Source organism: Atractosteus spatula, chromosome 5 (genome assembly GCF_055471065.1).
Source record: "Atractosteus spatula isolate fAtrSpa1 chromosome 5, fAtrSpa1.hap1, whole genome shotgun sequence".
Lineage (NCBI taxonomy): Eukaryota > Metazoa > Chordata > Actinopteri > Semionotiformes > Lepisosteidae > Atractosteus > Atractosteus spatula.
Window position 1 is genome coordinate 60,932,060 of NC_142710.1, and position 22,611 is coordinate 60,954,670.

General features: G+C 37.4%; 1 protein-coding gene across 3 annotated transcripts in view; it reads right to left on the reverse strand.

The window, feature by feature from the left end:
• LOC148835383 (MICOS complex subunit mic25a-like) overlaps positions 1 to 22,611 on the reverse strand; it is a 150,865-nt gene that overhangs the window by 59,646 nt on the left and 68,608 nt on the right. For all 3 annotated transcript variants that reach the window (XM_088915662.1, XM_088915659.1, XM_088915661.1), the window contains exon 6: positions 15,124 to 15,194. In XM_088915662.1, coding sequence (XP_088771788.1) covers positions 15,124 to 15,194 — 71 coding nt within the window. The remainder of the gene's footprint in view (positions 1 to 15,123; positions 15,195 to 22,611) is intronic.

A 22,611-nucleotide genomic window follows, 5' to 3' on the forward strand; every position in this document is an offset into this window, starting at 1 on the left:
TTTTTACTTTTCAAGGGATGTCCTTTGATGGATTAGTTTACTCTTTGTAGCCGCTCGGTATATTTTGGTGGGCATAGTCTCCTGACCTTCACTTTATATAACCTGCCCTATGTTCTCCTGGAAAAGCTTGTTTTTAAAAAAGCAGATGATAAAGGAATGCTTTATATCATGTTACTTTTATATGGCAGGTGACAACAATCCTCGGCCTGTACTCTTCTAAATGCTCTTAAACAGCATTCACAATGTGTCTGATCAGTGCTTAAGGCTATCTGCATGTTTTTCTTGACTCTATCAAAGAGTCCTTTTGGCAGGGCGCAAAAAGGAGCATTTAAGAATTATTTCTACTGCACATGCTGCAGAGCAATTCTTATTAAATTCTAAGTGGGTCAGTTATTTAATTATTAAATAAACCTACTTTATATATTATACACATCTTTTTAGAAAAACGCTAGTCTTGAAACTAGAGCAAAACCTGCCGATCAATAACATACAGCAGGAACTAGTTGTACGTAATGTGAAAAAAAACATGAGTAAACCACATGACAATTTTAATTAGATTAGTGCATTAAGAACTTCTGGCATCTCATTATATATTTCTAACATCACACAACGTAATACCCTTGTAATAAAATATTTTTACAAAGGCAGCACTGCTACCACTTTCCTGAGATTATAGTTTTTTAATGGAAAATTTACTGACAAATAACTGGAACAGAACATGACGTGGGATTACACAGATGATGATGATAATTCTTCTTCTTCTTTATTTAACCTAGTAAAACCAAATTAGTACAAATTCACATTGACAAAAATGACCTGGTCAAGAGGCCAGTTTCATTAAATCTGATAGGAAACAGACAAATAGTTACGAAGACGGCTGACGCAGAATTTGATTTTTTTTGCCAGTGATCCCATGGAAACGGTGAAGTTCAAGAGGCTGCGTCTGAAACGCAGCAGTAGAAGTTGTAATAGGTTTGTTAATACAGCTGCATTAATGAGATGATAAAACTAGACCTGTAATGAGTAGCTCTCTTTCTCTATGAAATCCCCAAAATACAAAGCATCGTCTAACAGGGTGTTAAAATATTTTTTTCCAGCATTTCAACATTCATTAGCTTTACTTGGACAGATTATATAGAAAATCCTAACACGAGTATATTCTGAGTTGGTGTTTAAAATACTCCTACAGTATATGATTGTACTGTATGTCCTTTTATATTCTGTGTTGAAATATATGTTGTGTCCCTGTTGCTCTTGGATGTGATCATTTTTCAGAACAGAGTAGATGCTATGTCTGCTTTGCTCTCCGGATGGACGGCCGTTAATAAACTTCAAAACTGGACTGAAGTACGCTATGGCTTCTCACTGTACCTCCCTGCAAGAACAGGGGGAGGAAACACACACTCCACACAGAAGGTGCCTCATTCCGGAACCCAGGACTCCAAAAATATGAGGTAGCAGTGCCGTCTCCCACACCACCCACATTTAAGGAACTAAAATTAAAACTATACAATTATAAATAATGAATACAAAGCAACACATCAAATTCAGTTTTGGATTAGGAAGCAGCAGGTGTTTTGAAGGGCTGCAAAAGAACAAGTAAAGGTTAATTTCAAGCTGAAAAGAAGAAAAAAACACAATATTTGTATGTTTTTCATTTCAGTTTAATCTTCCTATATCAGGTGGTTAGTGGGTAGTGACACAATTTTTTGTTTTTTTAAGTGGGACAAACTTGAAAACCCTTCTGGAAGGGAAAAATTGCATTAGTTGCTGCAGCTGCTTACAATTCTACATGCCATGCCATCTAACTTTGCTGGTGAAAATTACCGTTTTATCGTGGAAAAGGACCTTCTTAAAGTTTTTATTTGATGTTTATTTACCTGCCTTTAGAACATACTTGGAACCCAAGAGGTTTCTTAATTAAAATGGAAGTGAAAGCAATTAATTGCAGTTGAGTGCATTCGTTCTTGCTCTGTAGCTTGCCATAGTCTTTTTAGTGATGATTAGGTGCACAGACACAAAGAAAGTATTTGATCGAGGAGTTAACCATTCCTGTTTTGGAAAAAAAAAATCACTTTTGTATACAGGTATCTTCAATCCCCAATAATTTTTATTTGTTCTGCGAAGCGATTTTTGTTTAGCACAAGCACTTTAAATTCCCCACATTGTGTTTCATCTATAACAGAGTAGAACAGATCTTATCAATACTATATTTCCAAAATATCTAAACTCCTTGTAGGTAAAACCTATGACTGCTAGATAATACAAGTGGTTGAACAGTTCACTAAAAACTTACAGGTAGTTTGGCAAGCAGCAAACTGTGAAAACACAATAATGGATAACAGTCAACTTTCAAATGATTCTGCGTGCCAATTACATTTTCTCTCGTGCAACTGTGAAAAGCCTTTCTCAGAACCTTTTTTATAAAAATAAAACAGAGAAATAATTTAAGCAAAAATAGCAACAGAATCATACAAAACACATACAAATGCATTCACAAAAGGCACAGGGATACATTTAATAAAAATAAACATGCTAACTACAAAACACAAATTTACACCTAATGAAGGAATCCATGCAATCTAGAAGCTCAAATCCTGTTTGCCCCTCAGCCAGTGCTCATCAGCCTGTTCATTTCCTAGCAAAATATCTGCTCCCGTTAAACATATCTACTGTAACTGCAGAGACTTTCCCCTTACAAAATAACATCTGTGTACAGTTGCGGAACATCAGAAAGTGATTAGGAGGCATGGTTCTCAGCTGTTCAGCAGAGGTTTCACAATCTGTTAGCTCTGCAGAATACTATACTGGAAGAGAGGGGTAATTAATACAGCAAATTCCTGACTTACTGCTGCTGCTTTCCCTGCTCTCCTCTATGACTGACATTCATTTTGAAACAAAGCCACCATCCCCCCCCCCCATGTTAATGTGTTTTGATCTAAAAAGGCCAGCCTGTAAATAATGATATGATGCAGAAACATACACTCACTGTGTCTTTCGAATAACAGTTTAAGTGACGCCTTTATCTTCTGTTGCAGAGTGGAAAGGAAGCGGATCTGGTCTCAGAAGAAAGCAGTCATAACGTGATTAGAGGAAAACAATGGGCATAAGCAAATATTTAGAAACAGGATAAATAGTTATTTAAAATTTTCTTTAACATTGTTGCCTAAGTCTCAGATGTGTTAGACAGTGCTTTCTCACTATTACTGTTGTCATACAGTACTACTACAATCCTGAAGTGCTTAAGGAAACTCCTAAAGGTGGAGGATGAGCTTTTCTTTGTGAAGGTTAATATCAATTGCAGGCAATTGTTTTCAATTTGTGACCTGAATTCCAACTGTATGCATAGTTAATTACTAGCACATTCAATGAGATTTTGCCACTCAAGGAAGCCGCAGCAAGACACATGATGTTATTCAAACCTACAGCTCTGAATGTTCTTTCAAAGTCAAGTTATTACCATAGGTTCACCTGTCTGATGAAATACAAAAACATGACTGCTTGTTTTTGATGAAGTGTAAACAATAAAGAGGGAGGAGCTTGATATGTATCATTCCGCATTCTAGAAAGAAAACACTGTGCATACTTAAGGGAAACAAATAATTCAGAGCAAATTCTGTATGAAAAGGAATCTATGAGTTATTTTTCAGAAAACAGAGTTTGCCTGTAATGGTCGGAGCTAGCATTTTATTTTGAGCCACTGAACAAAGCAACAAGAGGGAAAAAAACAGTTCCACAAAACCCAAAGAGTGAATAAGTAAAATGTGAAATAATAAGTCATATCAGATGTGTTTAGATATTATTCTGTTACTAACAAAAAAGCAAAGAAAAAACATAACAGGTTTGATTCCACACAAATACATGAATGAATGTACTATAATACACAGTAAAATATTGTGAAATAATACTAAAAACTATAATTAATGTTCAATAATGGACACATAAGCACATCAACAAACAAAAGGAGGTCAGTCTAGCTCATTTGTTTTTTTTAAAACTTACTTCCAAGGAACTCACTCAGACATTTCTTGAAAGAAGCTAAGGAATTAGCTCCAATAATATGGCAAAGTAGCTTGTTCCAAACTCCCACAACTCTTCATGTATAGTATTTCACACAAAGATTCAATATACTGTAACACAATAACAGCTACAATGCGGCTACAATTCAAGCTCAATAATGAGGTTTTAATTAACAGGAGACTGAATTTATGAGTGTTAATTATTAAAAATGTTGACCTATAATGGTGCAGAACTCCAATGGTAATGAAGGTTGAAGTGTAGAAGGTGTTGACTGCTGACATACTGAGTGTGATAGAGCAAACTCAGCAGGACTGTAAAGAGAGGCATTTACTCACAGGTTTTAATGGGAATATAAACCATTCTGACATTTATAACTGAAATGCTCTGTTACATCAGCTCTGTTCTCATTTTAACAATGCCTGCAAACTTGGGTATTAGAAACTCTAAGGCTGTTTCCCAGTTCACTTCCCAGAAGTTCTGTGTGAAACCATTTAGGATGAACATTCTGTACACTCTACTTTCAGAAGTACAAGCCTTTTGGCTCAAGATGTTTGTCGTAGACAGTGCTCTCGTACACTCTGGAGTTGAATGAGAAAATACAGTTAATTAGTAAATAGTTATAACGGAAAGACACCCTTTGGTACATCTTGGTACATGCTGGGTGGACTTGACGCCGTAACATATCAGTCTTGAACAGAATCAAGGGCTTCTGAAACTGAAACCTGGCTTTTACGTTCTTATGAAAAAAGGAAGGTTACAAATGAGAGGGGGCCACCTGACCCAGCTAGCTCATTTGATTGCTAAATGATCTGTGGATTTCACCCAGCATAGCTTCTTGTCAGTGTTTCATAATTCACTTCTTTGTTTCACGGCAGTATTTAAGACTCGAAGGACAGCAGAAATTTCTTTCTGCTTTTGCAAAGCTGCAGATTCCCCCATGGAGAATTTTGTTATAGCATGGAATATTTGCTCGTGCCAAGCATCATTCTCCAGACAGTGAATTTAATTAAACAAATATTACTTGATTAATATCAAGCATAATGTTATTGACATAAGAGATTGTATTATTGGCTAATAATGATTTTATTGTTATTCTCTGTGTGAGATGGGGGGCTAAATGCATGAATTTCTCAATATTTTCATTAAATAGTAAGAGATAATTATAATGAAAGGAAAGGATCATGTTGTTATTCCTTAGACCTATACTTCCAGGCTGGTTGTTCACCTTGTTCCAGTTGTTCTACAAGTAGCAGCTGTTGATGTAGCTGCTCCTGTCCTGCAGGTTCCCTTGGGGTGAATAGATGGCACACCGCACATTTGTGTACTATGCTGAATAAATATAATAAGAAGGAATTATGTGAAATAAATGTGGAAATGTGTGACATATTAAGAAAGAGCAAATGCTTACAACAATTCCCTGGAGTGCAATTGGCATATACTGTAACTAACAGAGACAGAGACAAGAAAGTAGCAGGCAGCTATAGTAACATTGGGTTGGCAATTCGTTATTAGCTGGTGAACTTCAGTCTGAGATTTTTCGATAGCTCAGCAACTCTACTCTGCTTTTTTATGTGGCTGGCATTAAAACCTGCTCGTAAAACTAAACCGTTATTTTAACACACCAACAGCTCTTTACAACTGAAATCCTGCAAAGGCAATTTTTGAATGCACTCATATACTTAATTTTAGACAAACAGTTTCCACAGCTTAATGTCTGAAGCTGACATCTGCCCTCACGATACACAGAATATCATGAAGTTACCCTAAGGTATTGTTTTAACCAATATAAAAGAATTGTAAGTTTTACCTTTGGCTAATGGTTGTTGTTTAATTGAGACTAAGTTAGTGCTTCCTGTAAATCCTCCATAACCTATTAATCTGCTTTTCTTCAGACTATGTTACAATCTCTGTGAAGCACTTAATAAAACCTGATGGAGCACCCCTTCAGCAGGTTCCACTACAAAGAGCGTGTAGGGGTTTATATAAAAAGGCATCATATTGACACAGATGAGTAAATCTATGCAAACATCGATAAAGCCGTCCCAAACAGGTATTTGCAATGACATTTAAGAAAAGGAACTGGTGCTCTGATGCGCAGTCAAAAGTCTGGTCTACTTATTTCCCTGTACCACACTGTCCTTTTTACAGGAAACAGCTTTCAATATTTCCACTCCTGCTATGTTTTTCAAGGTTTTCCAAAACTGGAAAATAGCATGAGATCTAAATGGGGGTGGGGTTGCATTCTAAGCCATGCCTAGAACCATGTCACTGGAATTTCTTGTTTTTAACACACCTTTGGCCAATAGTAAGAATTTCTCAAGGCCATAATAATAAATGACCTCACACATTTACCACAGAAAGAAGCAATGCTGAAGGAACCAAAGGCTCTGCTCACCAGAGCAGTGAATAAGATGCACAAGCAGAGGTAAATTCCAGTTGAAAAGCAGTTGGAAAAAACAACGCTCTAGCTGGTAAACCTTCTTCAGGCAAACTTCATGCGCATTTTCTTTCTTTCTACTTGTCAGTGTGGAATTAACCTCTGCCTGTTCCTTTGCAGCTCACACTCTGACACAGCTCCCCACTTGAACCTCTTAAGTCTCAAAACTTCCCTATTCAATTAACTCGTCGGCTATACAATATAGCACACTGAAGCAGTCATTTATCGCACTAGAGTAATTTCCTCAGGATGCTTTAGGAGCTCTAAAAAATCAATAGTGTACCAGAAAAGATGATTAAAAGAAAGTGTCTTGAATATTGAAGGCGCTATGGATTTATAACACCATGAAAAAAAAACATCACCTAGAAAACAATCGAGTTGCATATATGGTTTAACACAGAAAAACTCTGTGTGTAACTGCAGAGGTTCTCTTCTCAGTGTGGGTTCAGGTACTGTATTTTGCACTTCACATCTTTAGATACTTTCATATTTGGCAGTGTTATTAAAATTAAACAATTCCCAAGGGCTTATACGTGTCTAAAACTAATTTCACACGAACTGTCATGTGAACCAACTTAATTCTTAGGTGTTTGTAAAGCAAGTGATAATTGCTAATGTATGTGCTTTCCTTTTTATAATTTAATTTCTATGTGTGGGCTGTGTGGCTTTGTATTATAACTATATAATGACTTACGTTTGTCTGCTTATAGCCCTAATGTTGTCACACAGTTTTCTATGTCTAACAAAAACCAGGCAACCTGATGACTAGCACTGATTAAAAATGGCTATCACCCCTGGTGCAAGTTTCCCGATTCTCATGAGAGAAGGGCAGGGAGTCACCAGAGCCACTGCAGAAAGAGCTGAGCACTTAGATAGGACTCCAATCTTCCTTTTTCACAGGGACAAAGGAACAGGGATAACCTGGTAAAGGACAACTTAAAGTAGCCAATCAAGCCTAACCTGCTTGCCTGTGGGATACAAGAGGAAACCAGTGTGACTGGTGAAGACATAGGTAAGCAAAGTAAGAACACACAATCTCAACACTGGGAGCAGAACCCAGCACCCTAGAGAAGCAGCGCCACACTACCAAGTCACTACGCGTAATCGCAAACCTCTTTAATGAGGGGGAGGCACCACAACGATCTGCAGAAGAAATCTATTTCCCCCCACAATTAGTTTGCCTCTCCACTGACCAATTCTCAGTCTACTGCAATCTGCTCCTCCTCTTTTTTTCTCACTTCTCTTTAATCATGTTACTCAATTTGCAATTACTATGAAATACTTCATTTTAAATCTAGCCATACTGGCAAATTAAACAATATTAACAAGTTTCCTCGGTTTAAATTCTCAACCTATTTATACATCCTAAACATTTATGTTTTTCATTGCTGGCATGACATAAAAATATATTTATACAGAACAATGTTCAATTTGGTTATATAAATGTAACTACACAAATAAATGACCCAAGACCACATTTATTCACCAAAACTAATAATACTCAAGTTAACCCCACCACCATCGCCATCTAAAACCCAATTTCTGCCAGTAGCAATCTGAGACACACAGGATACGATTATGTTAAACATCCCTGAGGGAGTACTTCAGTCTCAATCAAACGCAGAGATTGTTACTGAACTGCTAAGATCCTTCAGCCTCATTCCACATCTCTTTCACATCTATCCTATAAATTAAAAAACCTTTCATCTCTAATTTCTGCTAATTAGAATGAAAAGGGCAGTGGGTTATAAAACTCCTAGAAAAAGAAACAGCAGAATAAAGGAAGAGGCCACTGGAGATCGGCTTTCTGGATTAAAACAGTTGCATCTGCATTAAAGACATGACCCTCCTGGGCTGCTTTTTGCAGACTAGGACTTTGTTAAGTACCTTTAATTCCATACAACAAATTATCTAAATGTTAAAGCTGGTAAAAAGTAGAAAAAAGATACAGAAGGAAAAGAGGTGAAATCACAACACATTTTGGACTGTAGTCCTGTGGGAATCCTGTTTTATCCCCTCCAGAGTGAACGAATTAATGGAGTTGAGGATGAAATGCCATTTTCTTCTGCACGCTTTGAAAGATTAGAGTGTTGTCTGTGCTAAATCCGGTCTGTGTCACGGCTCCATGAGTCGCTGTGACTAAATTAAAAATAAGAGGGCCCCGCTCCTACCCAGGGAAGAAAATTCTTTCTCAAAAAGATTAGGTTGAAAAAAAGAAAATATTTTAAAAGTAAAGACAGCACAAAATGTACAAGAGACAGAGCACTAAATGTAATTGGACATTTCTGTGATGAAAAGACAATCTTTTGTTACTTCATCCTTCTTCCAATTTCCAGACTAAAGTATGACATACATGGAATGCATAGCAGCTTTCTGCCCATCTTCATTTGGTAATGTTTTACTTATTTAATCAATCTTCTAAGGACATTTCACTATTCATTATAGCCATATACTGAATGTTTTCTATTTCACTATTTCACTATAGCCAGCAGGCATATCTCCCTACAACTCACAACTGGCAACCCACTGAACCTCAGCAGGTGTGAGCCTGGTCAGTACCTGGACAGGAGACCTCCTGGGAAGCTAAGGATGCTGCTGGAAGAGGTATTTAGTGGGGCCAGTAGGGGGAGCTCACCCTGCTGTCTGAATGTGTCCTAATGCCCCAGTATAGTAACGGGGACACTATACTGTAAAAAGGTGCCATCCTTCGGATGAGATGTAAAACCGAGGTCATCACTCCCTGTGGTCATTAAAAATCCCAGGGCGTTTCTCAAAAAGAGTAGGGGTGGTATCCCGGCATCCTGGCCAAATTGCCCATTGGCTTTTACCAATCATGGCCTCAAAATAATCCCCATCTATGAATTGGCTTCATCACTCTGTTCGCCTCCCCACTGATAGCTGATGTGTGGAGAACATACTGGAGCACTAGGCTGCTTATTAGTGGTGGTGGAGGGGAGTCCCCATTACCTGTAAAATGCTTTGAGTGGAGTGTCCAGAAAAACGCTATATAAGTTTAAGGAATTTTTATTTATTTATTTTTAATGTATTATTTTTATTCATGTTCTTCTATAGTATTTGCTTTACCAACACTAATTCTGCTTACTCGAAAACTAGGAGTGTGGAGTGTGACTTCATGACTTCATTACTTTGGAGTGAAGCAGAATTGTTGTTTTTTTCAGTTCATCAGCAGCACCAATGCTTCAGAATAACCTCAACAAACAAACGAGCTTTCACCTTTCAGACCATCTTGCTTCTTTTGTTGACAATACTTAATCCTCATCTATTCATCTCCCGAAGAATCCAAAAAAGTCAGCTTCAACAACCTGGAACATTTTGTTCGTGACAGACTGTAGCAGTAGATCAACCTACCTCTCTGCTGAACACAAATATAGACTGTTATCACCAGCACAGGGTTATCTGATACCACTTAGTACAGAAGATCAAATCACAAACACTATTGCAAACCAGTCTTCTGCAGACTTTTGTGTGCATTTTGTTGATATTTAAAAATATTCCTCTTTAACTGTGCCATTTACTACATTCAATCTAATCTATAACCTGTATTTTGTTAGACCACAAGGCATGATATTGTAATATGTACAATGTACACTTACCTGCAAATTTACATTGCTCGCTGACATGTTAGGCAGCTAATATAACATATTTAATCAATACTGTGATTCAACATTTGTTAGATCTACATAAAAAAGTTAAACACCTTCAACCTTTTGCTCTCGATATGATGTCACTAATGTAATTTTAAGCCCAATGTTCCCGTCTGCCACAGACGGTCACCGCTCAGACTGCACAACACTGTGCAAAACTCTCGAGTTTTATTGCATCAATAAATTGATTAATTATTCCATGACCAGTCTAGTGTGAAATAGCTGCACAACCGCAACAAAATGAAAAGCTGGCTGAACTGTAACTGCACACAATGACTCTGACAAAATTGAATACAAAATACCCTGCATACAAGAGGGATAAATCAAGCACCTGCTTGTGCAACATTTATCCATTTTTCATTTTGCTGGTTATAAGTCTTCCACAATGATCACTTTTTTTCCCACAGCCTTTCAGATACCTTTTTTGATGCAGTTGCAGTGTTTGTTCTGCATTTTATAAAAAACATTTTTAGCAACTTAGCAGTCACCAGTTTTGGACAGATGTAGCTAAGATGAATGGAAATCACGAAAGCCTTCACGTATTGTCACGTCATTGATATCAGTTCCAGATTATTATAGGGTACCGTATCTGCAACAATCTCTTTCTAACGCTTATGATTTTGGTACTTCAAAGAATTTCAGAACTGCGAGAGAGTATTCTACACTTTCTTTACATTAACAAACAAGGACAAGGTCTTTAGGTACAAAGAGCTTAAACATCCTCATCCTTCTATTTTTAAACTTCATGCCTTTTATTACTGTAAACAATCCCTTTCCGGAACTGGGAACTTAAACGCTGGATAAGCGATATGGTCGGAACTCAAATAATGAACGAAATGGAAAATATAACATGATCTGTGCACTGGCCTGCAGACATGCAAGATTTCAGAGCTTCAGTACAATGTTTGGTTCTTTACTATAGTTGCGGGGACTTTATGACCAAAAGGACTTTTCAACACAGAGCCTTCCATGCATTAAAATAAGTGTTATAATGCTAAAAGCCAAGAAAAAAGAGCACTTCCTTTTCAAAATAATAATGACAACAAACTATAAGTAAAAAATATTTTGTGCTGAACGTTACAAGTGGTGCTGCTTACTAATCACAGCAGCAGATAATGGCAGGAGCAAAACTAGCAAGTACAGAAACAGGGTGAAAAACGGAGGTCCTGAGCCCCACAAAGTGTTGCAAAAATAGCAAAGACACCTGAGCAGCCAGCCGAGCCACATGGCCGTGAAGAAGATAGGAGGAAAACGAAATTGCACAGAATGTCAATGTGGGCTGACACTTTGCTAAAGAAAACAGGCAAAAACAGGCAGAGAAGGGAACCTAGCAGAACATCCTAGCTAAACTAAATGCTCTGGGAGTGACCACAAATACCGTATAAAACTAAAGTGAAAAAAAGATGCATGAAATTAAATGGTGCTGAAGTTTTGTTTTAAAAAAAAAGACATTGTAATAAGCTTCTAATTTATTTAAACATTTTTTTATTGGGCTTTAAAGATCACATCTATGTAGATAAAGCTTTTTTTAAAGCTTTAAAATTTTAAAAAGCTCATAATTAATTACAGTATCATGAACTCAGGAGATGATTTATAGGATTCTAAGTTTATAAAAATTGGTGATGTATCCCTCAAACCTCACAGAAACACTTCCATGTATTTAAATCATCATCAAATAAACCCAGGATCAATAACTATACCATAAGCGCCATGAATAATAAATATTAAGATAATAAGAGAATTACAAGGACTAAAAAAGTGATCACTGTGTCAGTATAATCTTTTGGAGTATATTAGCAGACATGTCAGCTGGGTTTATGGATTTAATCAAAGTCTAAAATGTGCTATTGGGAAGTTGTATTTTATTTTTTCTGATCAATATTATTAATTCATATTTTGATTGAAAGACTATTTAATGCTATTGACTGCAACAGACAGTTGCATGGCATTAATATAGGAAGCCCACAGGGATGAAAGAGAAATACAAATTAAAGTGTAAAAATGTCTTTCTCCGCAGTTCTGGGGATAGTGATCAGTAACAGAGAATTGCAAAGCATCACAGCATTTAAGACTACAGAGTTTAAAATTCTAACACCATTGGTATAGTGGACAAATTTCATAAGCCTCAATACATTCATTAATAGAAAGCCTGGCAGGAGTTTAAACACCGAAGACCATTAACAAAACTAACGATTAACAAAAGATGAATAAGGCCGTAGAGGTGGCAGACATCTTTAAGAGACATACTAGAAAGCTGCTTAGTGGGTGTGAAATTACGACATATGGTCCCTAAATTAGACTTCAGGCCCCCTCATTTTCATGTTCACTAGAGCACGTGGTAAGAAATAAAATTAAAGACTCAAAATGGTCTTATTCAATACCAAGCCTCCAAAATTTCATCAATTACAGTACATGTTTCCACTTGGTCAGATATTGAAGTCACATGGTCTTAATTATAATTTCTGTGCTGATGATACTCAAAGCTATGTCCATACTAAACCTGACACTGACGTAGCTCTTTCTGCAATCACATCTCTGATACAGTATAAAAACCTGGATGACTAAATATTTCCTACACGTGAACTACAACAAGACCGAGGTCATGGTGCTTGGCACCTCCCATCACCTACTGTACGTAAGCTGTAACCTTGCGTGTGGATGGCACTGTGCTTCAATCAAAATGGAAGAATTTAGGGGTGGTATTTTATGTGAAGAGAGTGGTTCAAAAATTGAGGTCCTTGAAATTAGAATTCTCCTATGCGAGGAAAACAACCCGTGGGAAGATGAAAGGAGGAAAGGGCAAGCACAGGAAAAGATCTGCAAGTTTCCCGGAAAACAATCGGAGATGACCACATTTTGACGCCCAAACAGACATTTATGATCATTATTTCATTTGGCGGTGTATTCCTTTGAGTGACCTCTTAAAACCTCTCACAAGAAAGTGTCAAGCTTCATTAGTAAAGCGTTTCCTCAGTGTTACCTTGTTCAGAACAGACATTAGGAGGAAAATTAATTGAGCAGCAACAGTGCAGAGTCTGGAAAATATACTCTTTGTTTGAGATTTGTATCACCATTGTATGAAGAGAAGAGAATTCTTGAAGGAAAGGAGACTATACTAATGAATTTGAAGAATCCGTGAATAAGCAACAATATTGAAATGAGAAAGAAAAGGTCTCAGGACTCACAAGCAATACATGTAGCCAGAGCAAATGCTAATAATGCACTATGATGCACCATTAAAAGATAAATTGTATGTACAGTAAATGCAAGAATTTGAAGTAAAGCCAAAACTTCACAACTGTGCAAAGAATTGGTTCAATAAACTTCAACTTTAATTGTCTTTTAAATCTAAGTCAGGGGATCTCAACCTCTTTACCTCGAGCTTCCCTTTAGAAGGCATGACTCTCAATAAAGATCCTCAATTTAAACCTAATCAAAGTGAAGTCTAGGGTTATTAGAAACGGAGACACTGTTAGCTGTAAAATATTCAAAGCAGGTCAACATTTTCAAGTACTGTCAGAGCAGATTCACTGTGTGAGTGTTGAATTTAAGATTATTAGCCTTTGAGTGAAATTTTCCTTTGTTTCAGGGGACTCCCTAAATAGTCTCTGGAGAACCTCAGGGTTCCCGAGCCTTTAAAATCTCTGTGTTAAGTAGCTGCACTTTCTAATGCTTGCTTATTTAAAAACACTATATACTGTACATAAAATGGACAAAGCAAAACACAACATCCAGAGCAAGGCTGTTATTGATGCACATCATGGCCTCATACACGACATACCATTAAAGGCAAAGAGATTTGTTAGGATGCAAAGCTAATAACAAGAAAATAAACCAAACTGGAATGTGAACTGAATTAAAGTCACTCTTTGCATCACACACAAATACTGCAAACAATTTCCATTAATTACCAGCTCTGAATCATTCACAAGTTGCAGGGAAATAAGTTTGTGTCTCAACGCTGAAAGAATGAATAGATGCTAATGAATACGAACCGCAAATTAATCTTCAGCCGTTTTTCATTGGCGAACCGTAATATTGAGAAAATAGCAGAATGCGTCTTGACAAAAGACAGAAGACGAGCTAGTTCTATTGTGAGAGAAAAGCAATATTTTTGTCTAACAGTTTTTAGAAAGTTACATGGTTCTGGAATATTTGTTAGGTGTAATTTATTTTGAAAATCCTACCAAAATGAGTATTTGGAAGGATTTTGATTTTATGGGCATTTTTATCATCATGAAAGAAAAGCTTAAAAAATCCAGTTACCACTACACAATCTGCCAGGATTATCTACCTTGCAAGGAACATATGTTCAGTCCAGGGTGTCTTTTTGAGGACGGTCACTATACATTATTATTAAATGAGCTCTGAGAGTCTCTTAAAACTAACAGAACAATCAGAACAGGTTTCTGGTTTTGTGCATGTAAAGTCAAAGTTAGCAGCCATGGGTAGCTGCTTCGCTCTCTAAATGGGATTCATCAGCATAGCAGAGCACAACCTGACCAGTAAAATGGGCATTTGCACGTGGATGCATCCTATAAGGACACATCTTTATGGGTGCCGTTCTTGTTTTGTGAAAAGGCCTGTGCTAATTAATATTCGTTCCAATAAATTATAATTATCCACCTATCCATCCACCTTACCACACAGCAGGAACTTTAACTCCATCCCCTATAATTCTGACAGCCTTTCTTAGCAGTATACAAAGAGAAAAAAATAAAAAGATAGCTAAATGCACATAATTACACAGCTATTCGCAGTAACTAGAGAAACATAAATGGTGTTCAAAATCCAGTTTTTTAATAATATGTATTTGGCATATGCTCCATTATTTGAGCAATGAAAAACAGCAGTGAATATCAGTCTTGACATTCTAAATGTATTCTCTAATTAGAGGAAAGATTTTTTAAAAATGCCAAGGTGGAGATTTATTACTTTCACAACTTATTAAACCCATAGAATAAAAGGAAAAAGTCCTGCTTGATAATTAAAATGACTTACTTCACACGAGCTTCTGCCTGGGCTGCTGCCTCATGGAACTGTTCAGACGTCAACTTGTAATACTCAATGTTCTAAAAAACAAAAAGAGCATAAAGACACTGATGTGAGCAAACCACATCAAAGGCAGCTACGTCTGCCCACAGCAGAAAACCATCAAGAGATGATTCCAACTCTTCCAGCAGACCTCCAAGAGAACTGAGTCCTAGCTAAAGAGATGGAACTTCAGAAAGGTACAAACAGTGAATTCACCTTTAGCACAGGCTGCACACTATAGACCAGATGCTGAGAGTTTGAATCTGTGTCTTGTCACTAGCCAACTGTGACCAAGGTTCCCCAGAAGCCAGTGCACAATTGGCAGGGTACTGTCAGGGTGGCCTGGGGTTGTCTTGGCTTTCAATGAAATCTTTACTGCTGAAGCCTGCTGACTTGCAGTGATATCAACAAGTCCTACTGCTCCTCTAATTCAAGGTAACTCCTATAGAGCACTGTGAAACTTGCAGTATATCAAGAAAGGCAAGCTCCTGCCAGGGATGTGTGTACCAGAGGTGCCTGACAGCGTCTTCTCATTCTCCACGAGCAGCGCAGGAGTTACTGCCACAAGGTAACTCTTGAAAAATAACTGAAGATTGCACAGTTATAAAATACATTGGTGATTTTAAAACAACCAGGTAAAGAGTAAAACACCAGGTAAGAGTTGGTTTGGAATAAAACAAATTTGTACATTACACCTTTACATCTACACTCAACTGAAATGAAAATACCTGTCAATTTTCTGTACTTTTTGCTATTATACAGAAGAGCTTTATTCGCATACACTGTTGAAAAACAGTAAAAAAGAGTGAAATATCTGTAAAAATTGGAAAATGCATTAAAGAGACATCAAGGAGCTTGACTGAAAAGTCAAATTAAAAATGTATAATGAGAGACCCGTCTTACACACAGCCTTAGTGAAAGGATACCCATTCCTCTTTAATCTCTCTACTACAAAGCAAACACGCTTTAGATTTTCTTTGGTCTGACAAGGACACGCCTTCAAAATCCACAGAGGCAGCTGCCCACTGCAGATTAATTTCTTAAATTGCTTCTTTAGGACATCACAAATGTTAAAAACATGGTTTAATTTTGCATTTTTCCCTCAACAAGGGAAATAATCTACTAAATAAAAAAGAAAAATACATGACCCAGGCAGAGTTTCATTAGAAAGAGAATCAGACACATGGCAAGACGAAATTCCCATTCTGGCATCACATGAAGATTTGTTTAAATATTTAGGACATACCAACATCATGTGCTTACTTATGGACAAATGGATGAGAATCACTGAAGAGAAATTGCCTTTTAATTAGCACTAGTTTAACGATATCATAAACTAAAAATGGCATAATAACCACAACTGCCTCTACATAATCCCCGCTCAAAAATATTTGCCTACAGGATTTTCACATAAAAAACTATAAAAATAAGCACAGTGGGATGTTGCCCTTAGACGATGTGACATTCAGGAAGGTTACCACTCAAAAAGAAGACAAATCTATCTAGAACTGAAATCATATTTTGTACATTTGCTAAATGTAATAATCTAAAGTTTGAGCTCAATTCAAAATTAAAATATCCTTTTTTCCTCAAACCATCTGACATTTAAGTAATATTCAAAAACATTTTTGCAGAATGATATTAATTTCACCAACAGCAAACTAGAAAGACTAACAATACTAATTATTAGCAACACACATATACACATTTATAACCATATTTATACTGTTTTACCCCTATTATTTTTATTTGCATTTGCAGAGGTTTATTTTTCACCAAAGCAAATACCTAATTTGCTGTGTTTTAGAATTCTAAAGTACTACAGTATTTAGAACAGAGAAATAGTATTCAATTCAAATATATGTACATGTAATAATTATATTATGTATAATTGAATTTAGATTACTAATTCTGCTCTGGCAGCAGGATTAAGTAATTTAGTATGGGGCAAAGCAACAGCAATTGTGGTGTCAGCTTCAATTGACATATCGCTGTAGACTTATAATGAGCAGCAAAGATTGTGTTCCAGATTTATGAACATTTCCTATAAAGATGCAAATGTTTCTGAGATGGAGGCAATGCCTATGGTTAGTCCATTATATGACAAATAACACCATGATAGACATTTCGTGAAGTGTACAACTGTAAGTGCATGCAATTAAACAGGCCAAAACATTGTAATGGATTGCAGCTGTGAGAGTCTTGGCTTTAAAACCCAATTAAATTTCTACATAAACAGTAACTATTAAGAGCACAAAACACTTGCCATGAAACCGTCTGAACAAGTGTGTTATTACATGTTGTTCTTAAATGGACAGATTTATGGTCACAATACAACCTATTATTTTTCTATTTTCCTACTCCCCTACCTGTTTTCCTCTCATTGAGTATTATATATATTAATTCAATTTATTGCATGAATTAAATAACTCTTTGCAGGTGCTTGGTTTCCTCTTGAGACCGCAATCACAAGGATGTTTAACACATCTACACACTACAGATTATTGGGTGGGTTTCTGATAAGAAAAAGAAAAGGATGTACACCAAGTTATCATGTGGAGCACATTACAGCACAAAACCTTAACACAAAGTATAGCACACGTTAGAGAGACCAGAGAGTGTACAGTTCAACAAAAGAGATGACCTGTATTATTTAAAAATGATCTTTCTGTAAAAACTAAAATACAGTTTCAGTTACTGTAGTTTTAGAAAGACAGTGTACAACGCTAGTAAGAGAAATACAAAGAATTAATAGAAATATAGAAGATAACTCTATGCTTTCTTGCTGGGCTTATATTGTCTGTGCTCCAGTCAAAATGCTGTTAGGGCTTTGTCTTCATGGCGATGCTTGAATGAAGATGTCTCCCACTCAGAAACAATAAATATTTACAGAAGCAGAAAAAAAGTCTTCTTTTGTTTTGTAGGAAACTCATCAGAAAAACAACCCTGATGACAATGACGTCCATTGCAAACTGTATTTATCAAGTGATAGACACAATAAATTGTAGCTACCGCGTGGTGCGGTGGCATTTAAGAACGACTCTCACACAGAGTCGACTGCTGCCTGCAGCTCTCCAGCTACGGCTTTCATTTACCGTGCCTATCAGCACCCGCCAGCAAACTTAGCTACGCTTCCTGCCCAGGACAAAACTCTGTACCTGCAGTGAGTGTGGAAATAATACACTGATTAACAATGACTGCTCATCAAAATAAGATTTGCATAACAGTAACAGTGAGCTGCATGGAACCTCATTATGAAAACCTATCTTGTTATGCAAATCAAAAGGCCCCAGAAGTTTTTTTTTTTGAAGAGGGGGGGAAATGAAGCAGATGACCCAACTTAACTGCAGCATACCGCACAAAAATAACTAACACGAGGAGAAATAAAAGGACCCCCTAATTATAAGATGGGTGCCACTAATGTTGCTGTATAAATAGCAATCCTTACAAGAAACCTCCTGGAGCTCTGCGTATCGGCGCTGTTTTAATGAAGGGAATCGGCTATGATCTACACACTGGCTGCTGTCAGGCGCTTCATCCTACACTCAGTTAAGGAATCAAATCCCACACAAGAATGGCAACTAGAACATTGAAAAAAATATTCTGACATTTAATCGAGGTTTACGTTTTCCTCAAGTTGTTCCAAGACTCTGAAGTTTTTCACAGAGCATCTTCAATGCATCCAATACTCACAATCTCATGCCCAATAACTACCACTTTGCAAATGTTCTTTCCTCTGAAAAAATTAATTTGAATGAAAAAAAGTCCAGTGGGACCACTGCTGAACTTTGCAAAATCCGATCATTTCTCTGAATGCTCGGCTAGTAATTTATATATTTCACAGTATTTGATCCCTCACAGGGAGCAGATTTTGGGAGAGATGAGGAAATGGCAAAAAATAATTTCCAGCGGCACTTACAGTAATCTTTAGTCTATTAAGGGGCACAAATATAATTTTTTTTTCTCCTCCTTTTCATTTTTGTAGATCTAGAAGGACCATGGTTCAGAGATTTTTTCTATTTGAAGTCTCTCTAAAGGGATGATTAAAATAACTTCTTATTTTACATGCTAATACCTTAATGACCCATCTCACAAGAGCTCATAATTGCAGACCGGCTGTTCTAAAGTGCAAACTGAGAGGATGTCTTTATTTCATTATTTCTGAAGGCCTATGCACTGGAGATTTATACACGATGCAGCATTATTCTAATGAGCTTTAGAATTTTGTTTTCTCCAAAATACAAAAGGCATTATTGCCATTATTTTAGCCTCTGGTACTGGAGGGCACCAGGAGTCTTATGACTGCTTTCAATTGAGGAATGCTGTTGCAAATTATGGACAGGAGGTTCATTTTGCAAGCTGAATGTCCAAAAGCCAAAACTAATGCCTGCAGGAAACAACAAAATATGCAGCTTAGCCAACTGTTCTACCTGATAAATGATATACTGTATATATATTTATGTGCATGGACAGTGAGTGTGCTGGCATTACGTGTTGTTAATTTCCTTTGTCACACAGTAATAGTAGAAATACTGGGGAATTACTGTGCTGATAAAGTAACCCATTACAGTGACCCAAACACCTTAACTAGAGCACATCTCCTAAACCTTCTAAGATGGCAGATGGCAGATTTCCACTTTAATTTGACAGACCTGATCATCTTGTTTATAATTCTAAACAGTATACAACATAAATCCTACCTTTTCAACATTTTCCCCAGGAGCCTGGAACACCACAATTCTGGTTTTTAATTTAAATAAAATGGCTGTCACGATCTAATGTAAAAGGGGAGATGTAAAAATATCTGAAAACACAGAGGATAGCTGTTTGTAGGGACTGCAGCCACGCCACCCTTTGACAGATAAGAAACACACATCGCCATAAATAACCAAATAATAGAATACACTGGGATAATAGGAACGTATTCAGCAAACCTGACTTAATGGCAAAAAAATGACCCCTTAATTTGATGACAGCCAGCTCCAGGTTGCCTCTCTAGCAGGAGGTAAAGTTGCAGAATTCTCTTTCCCGTATTGATCATCCAGCTCAAAACTTTCACCTCAGTTTCAGACACCTGTTTTTAGTTTAAGAGCAACAGGCACTGTCAATCCTATAATCCTCTACTGAGCATCTTAAATATGCTTTTGAAATGGCTGCAAATGTAGTTATTTCAGCAATAACGTGTTCACACTTACCCATCCAAATCATCACCCTCTTCACTGCAAAGGACTGTAAGAAAACCTCTCCAAACACAGTAGCAGGTTTTACATGACTGTATACTCACATAACATTTTCTTTCACAATTGGTGGACTCATATTCTATAATCTGCTGTGCTAATACTTACTTTAGTCATTCTCATTTTTAAATCTAAAATGTAAGAATTAGCTCCGTGAAGTTTGCCCTCCTACAGACAGCACAAACGACGAAACCCATCTCATTCGTTAGTGCTACGTTTGTGCCGTTGAAAGTAGCGTTTGTGCTGCTTTCGTTCCAGAGATATAGCGCCTTGGGTTCCCGGTGATCACCATGCACGGTGACTTAGACCACCAATGACCCCGTCTGCCGAGTTCAAGTGTCTCTTACCGGTGCGAGAGTAACAGTTCTGCAATTGTGTTCCTTTGTTTGCCCGGGTGGGGGACGGGGGTGGATTTTGCATTTAATATCAGTGTCTTCTGTGAGTTTGTGCGAGCAGGAAAATTAAATTTGTCACGAACGTCACATACCCTAATCAGAAGAGTTCCGGATGTAGTCTCAAAAAGCGAACACTAGCAAACAATTGCATGTTCTTACCAAGAGGCTTTAACGAGCACGTCTTAATACTTCGTAGCGGTGTGCTTTTTAAAAAATCTGAAGAAGTGATCAGTTTCTCACTGTGTCGTTCTTAAATAAACACACGCACCAAGGGACGTGTAAAGAATCGACCCGTCAGTCGAGCCACGTGTTCAAAAAGGCTTGAATCTGCTACTTTACGAACAACAAGACCACTGTTGCACTTTTTATGCAATGCACATTCATTCACGTGAAAAAGAACCAGCCTGTTTTTTAAGGGGCACTACATACAAGGTTGTCGCGGGTAGTAAATAACACATCCGAGAAGCAACACTGGAAAGTCCACCGTCTTACACCTGCGGACCGCGGCAATATTGGAAACATTTTTTTTTTATTTTCACATAACAGAAGTGAACATGTATCTGAATTATTTAATAAACTGTCATTATCCGTGTGTTTGTATTTACAGGGGTCTTATGCGCAAACAGTCCTTTTATCTTTGTGTTTCCGATCAGTCTTTGGTGTAGAATACAGCGTGAGGGCACACCTGCGCTCTGAAGACACAGGTGTGGGTGCCTGTGTGTTGAATCCTCAGGTGAAGTCGAGTCTTCTGCAGTCTGCAATGTAATGACCCAGACATGTTTGCTTGTCCTGCTTCATGAAGTTGCCCACCTGCCTGTCGAACAGCACAAACGACGAAACTCACCGCAATCGTTAGTGCTGTGTTTGTGTCGCTGTAAGTAGCGTTTGTGCTGTTTCCGATATATAGCGCCTTGTTATTTCAGGTAATCACATGACTATCTACAAGGATGTTTACAGGTACCAGCAAACTCGGTACTTGAACTCCTGATTGTGATGAAAACGATGGGGGCAATTTGTTTTCCGAGTCTGTCTGGTCGGCTGGGATGGATGTTTCAATATATTTCAATATAGTGCGTTCTTTTCCTGGCTGTGACGTCACTCTGTGACGAACAAAACCAGCAAAGTCACGACCACTAGATCTTTCAGTTGTGAACTTTTGATCTGTTGACCCCAGATATTGCAGCCTTTACACGAATAAACAGTGTTACATTTAGGGAGGTTACTATGTTAGTTCATTGGGTTAGGTGTTTTCTTTTAATTTTTAACCATGTTCTCGAAAATGTATTGCTTGTGTACTCCTTCCATTGGTGAAGAGACGCCGGTTTCCAAATTACCGCTGGTGCAACACGAGAGCCCATATTCACATTTTTAGGTATTAGTTTCCAGATCGATATAATTTAACAATTGAAAAACAGAATTGAAAGCACGATCGTAATAATATAATGATCATACACTTTACATTTCTATTCAGTTTTGAAGTACAAAGCAGAAGGTGTTTCCCCTACCTTAAATATACGATTAAAATTGTTCAAATCCCATGCATTCATTACATAAAGCAGCGGAGACAGTTATATTGCAAATAAAAATGTATTGTTTTCGAAGAGTACGGGGCATTGTGAATCAATAAAGACGTTAAAATACAAACCGATGGTGTTTTTTTGCAAATAAGTAAAGCACTTTAAAAATAGATTCTCATTGACGGTAAACAAGCCGATCCACCTGCAGCTGCTGGCTTGAACAGCTCTCAGACCCGTGATTGGCTAAACCCCCGAACAGCTCGGGCCGCGATTGGGTGAAGAATGAGAATCGACACTCTGATTGGG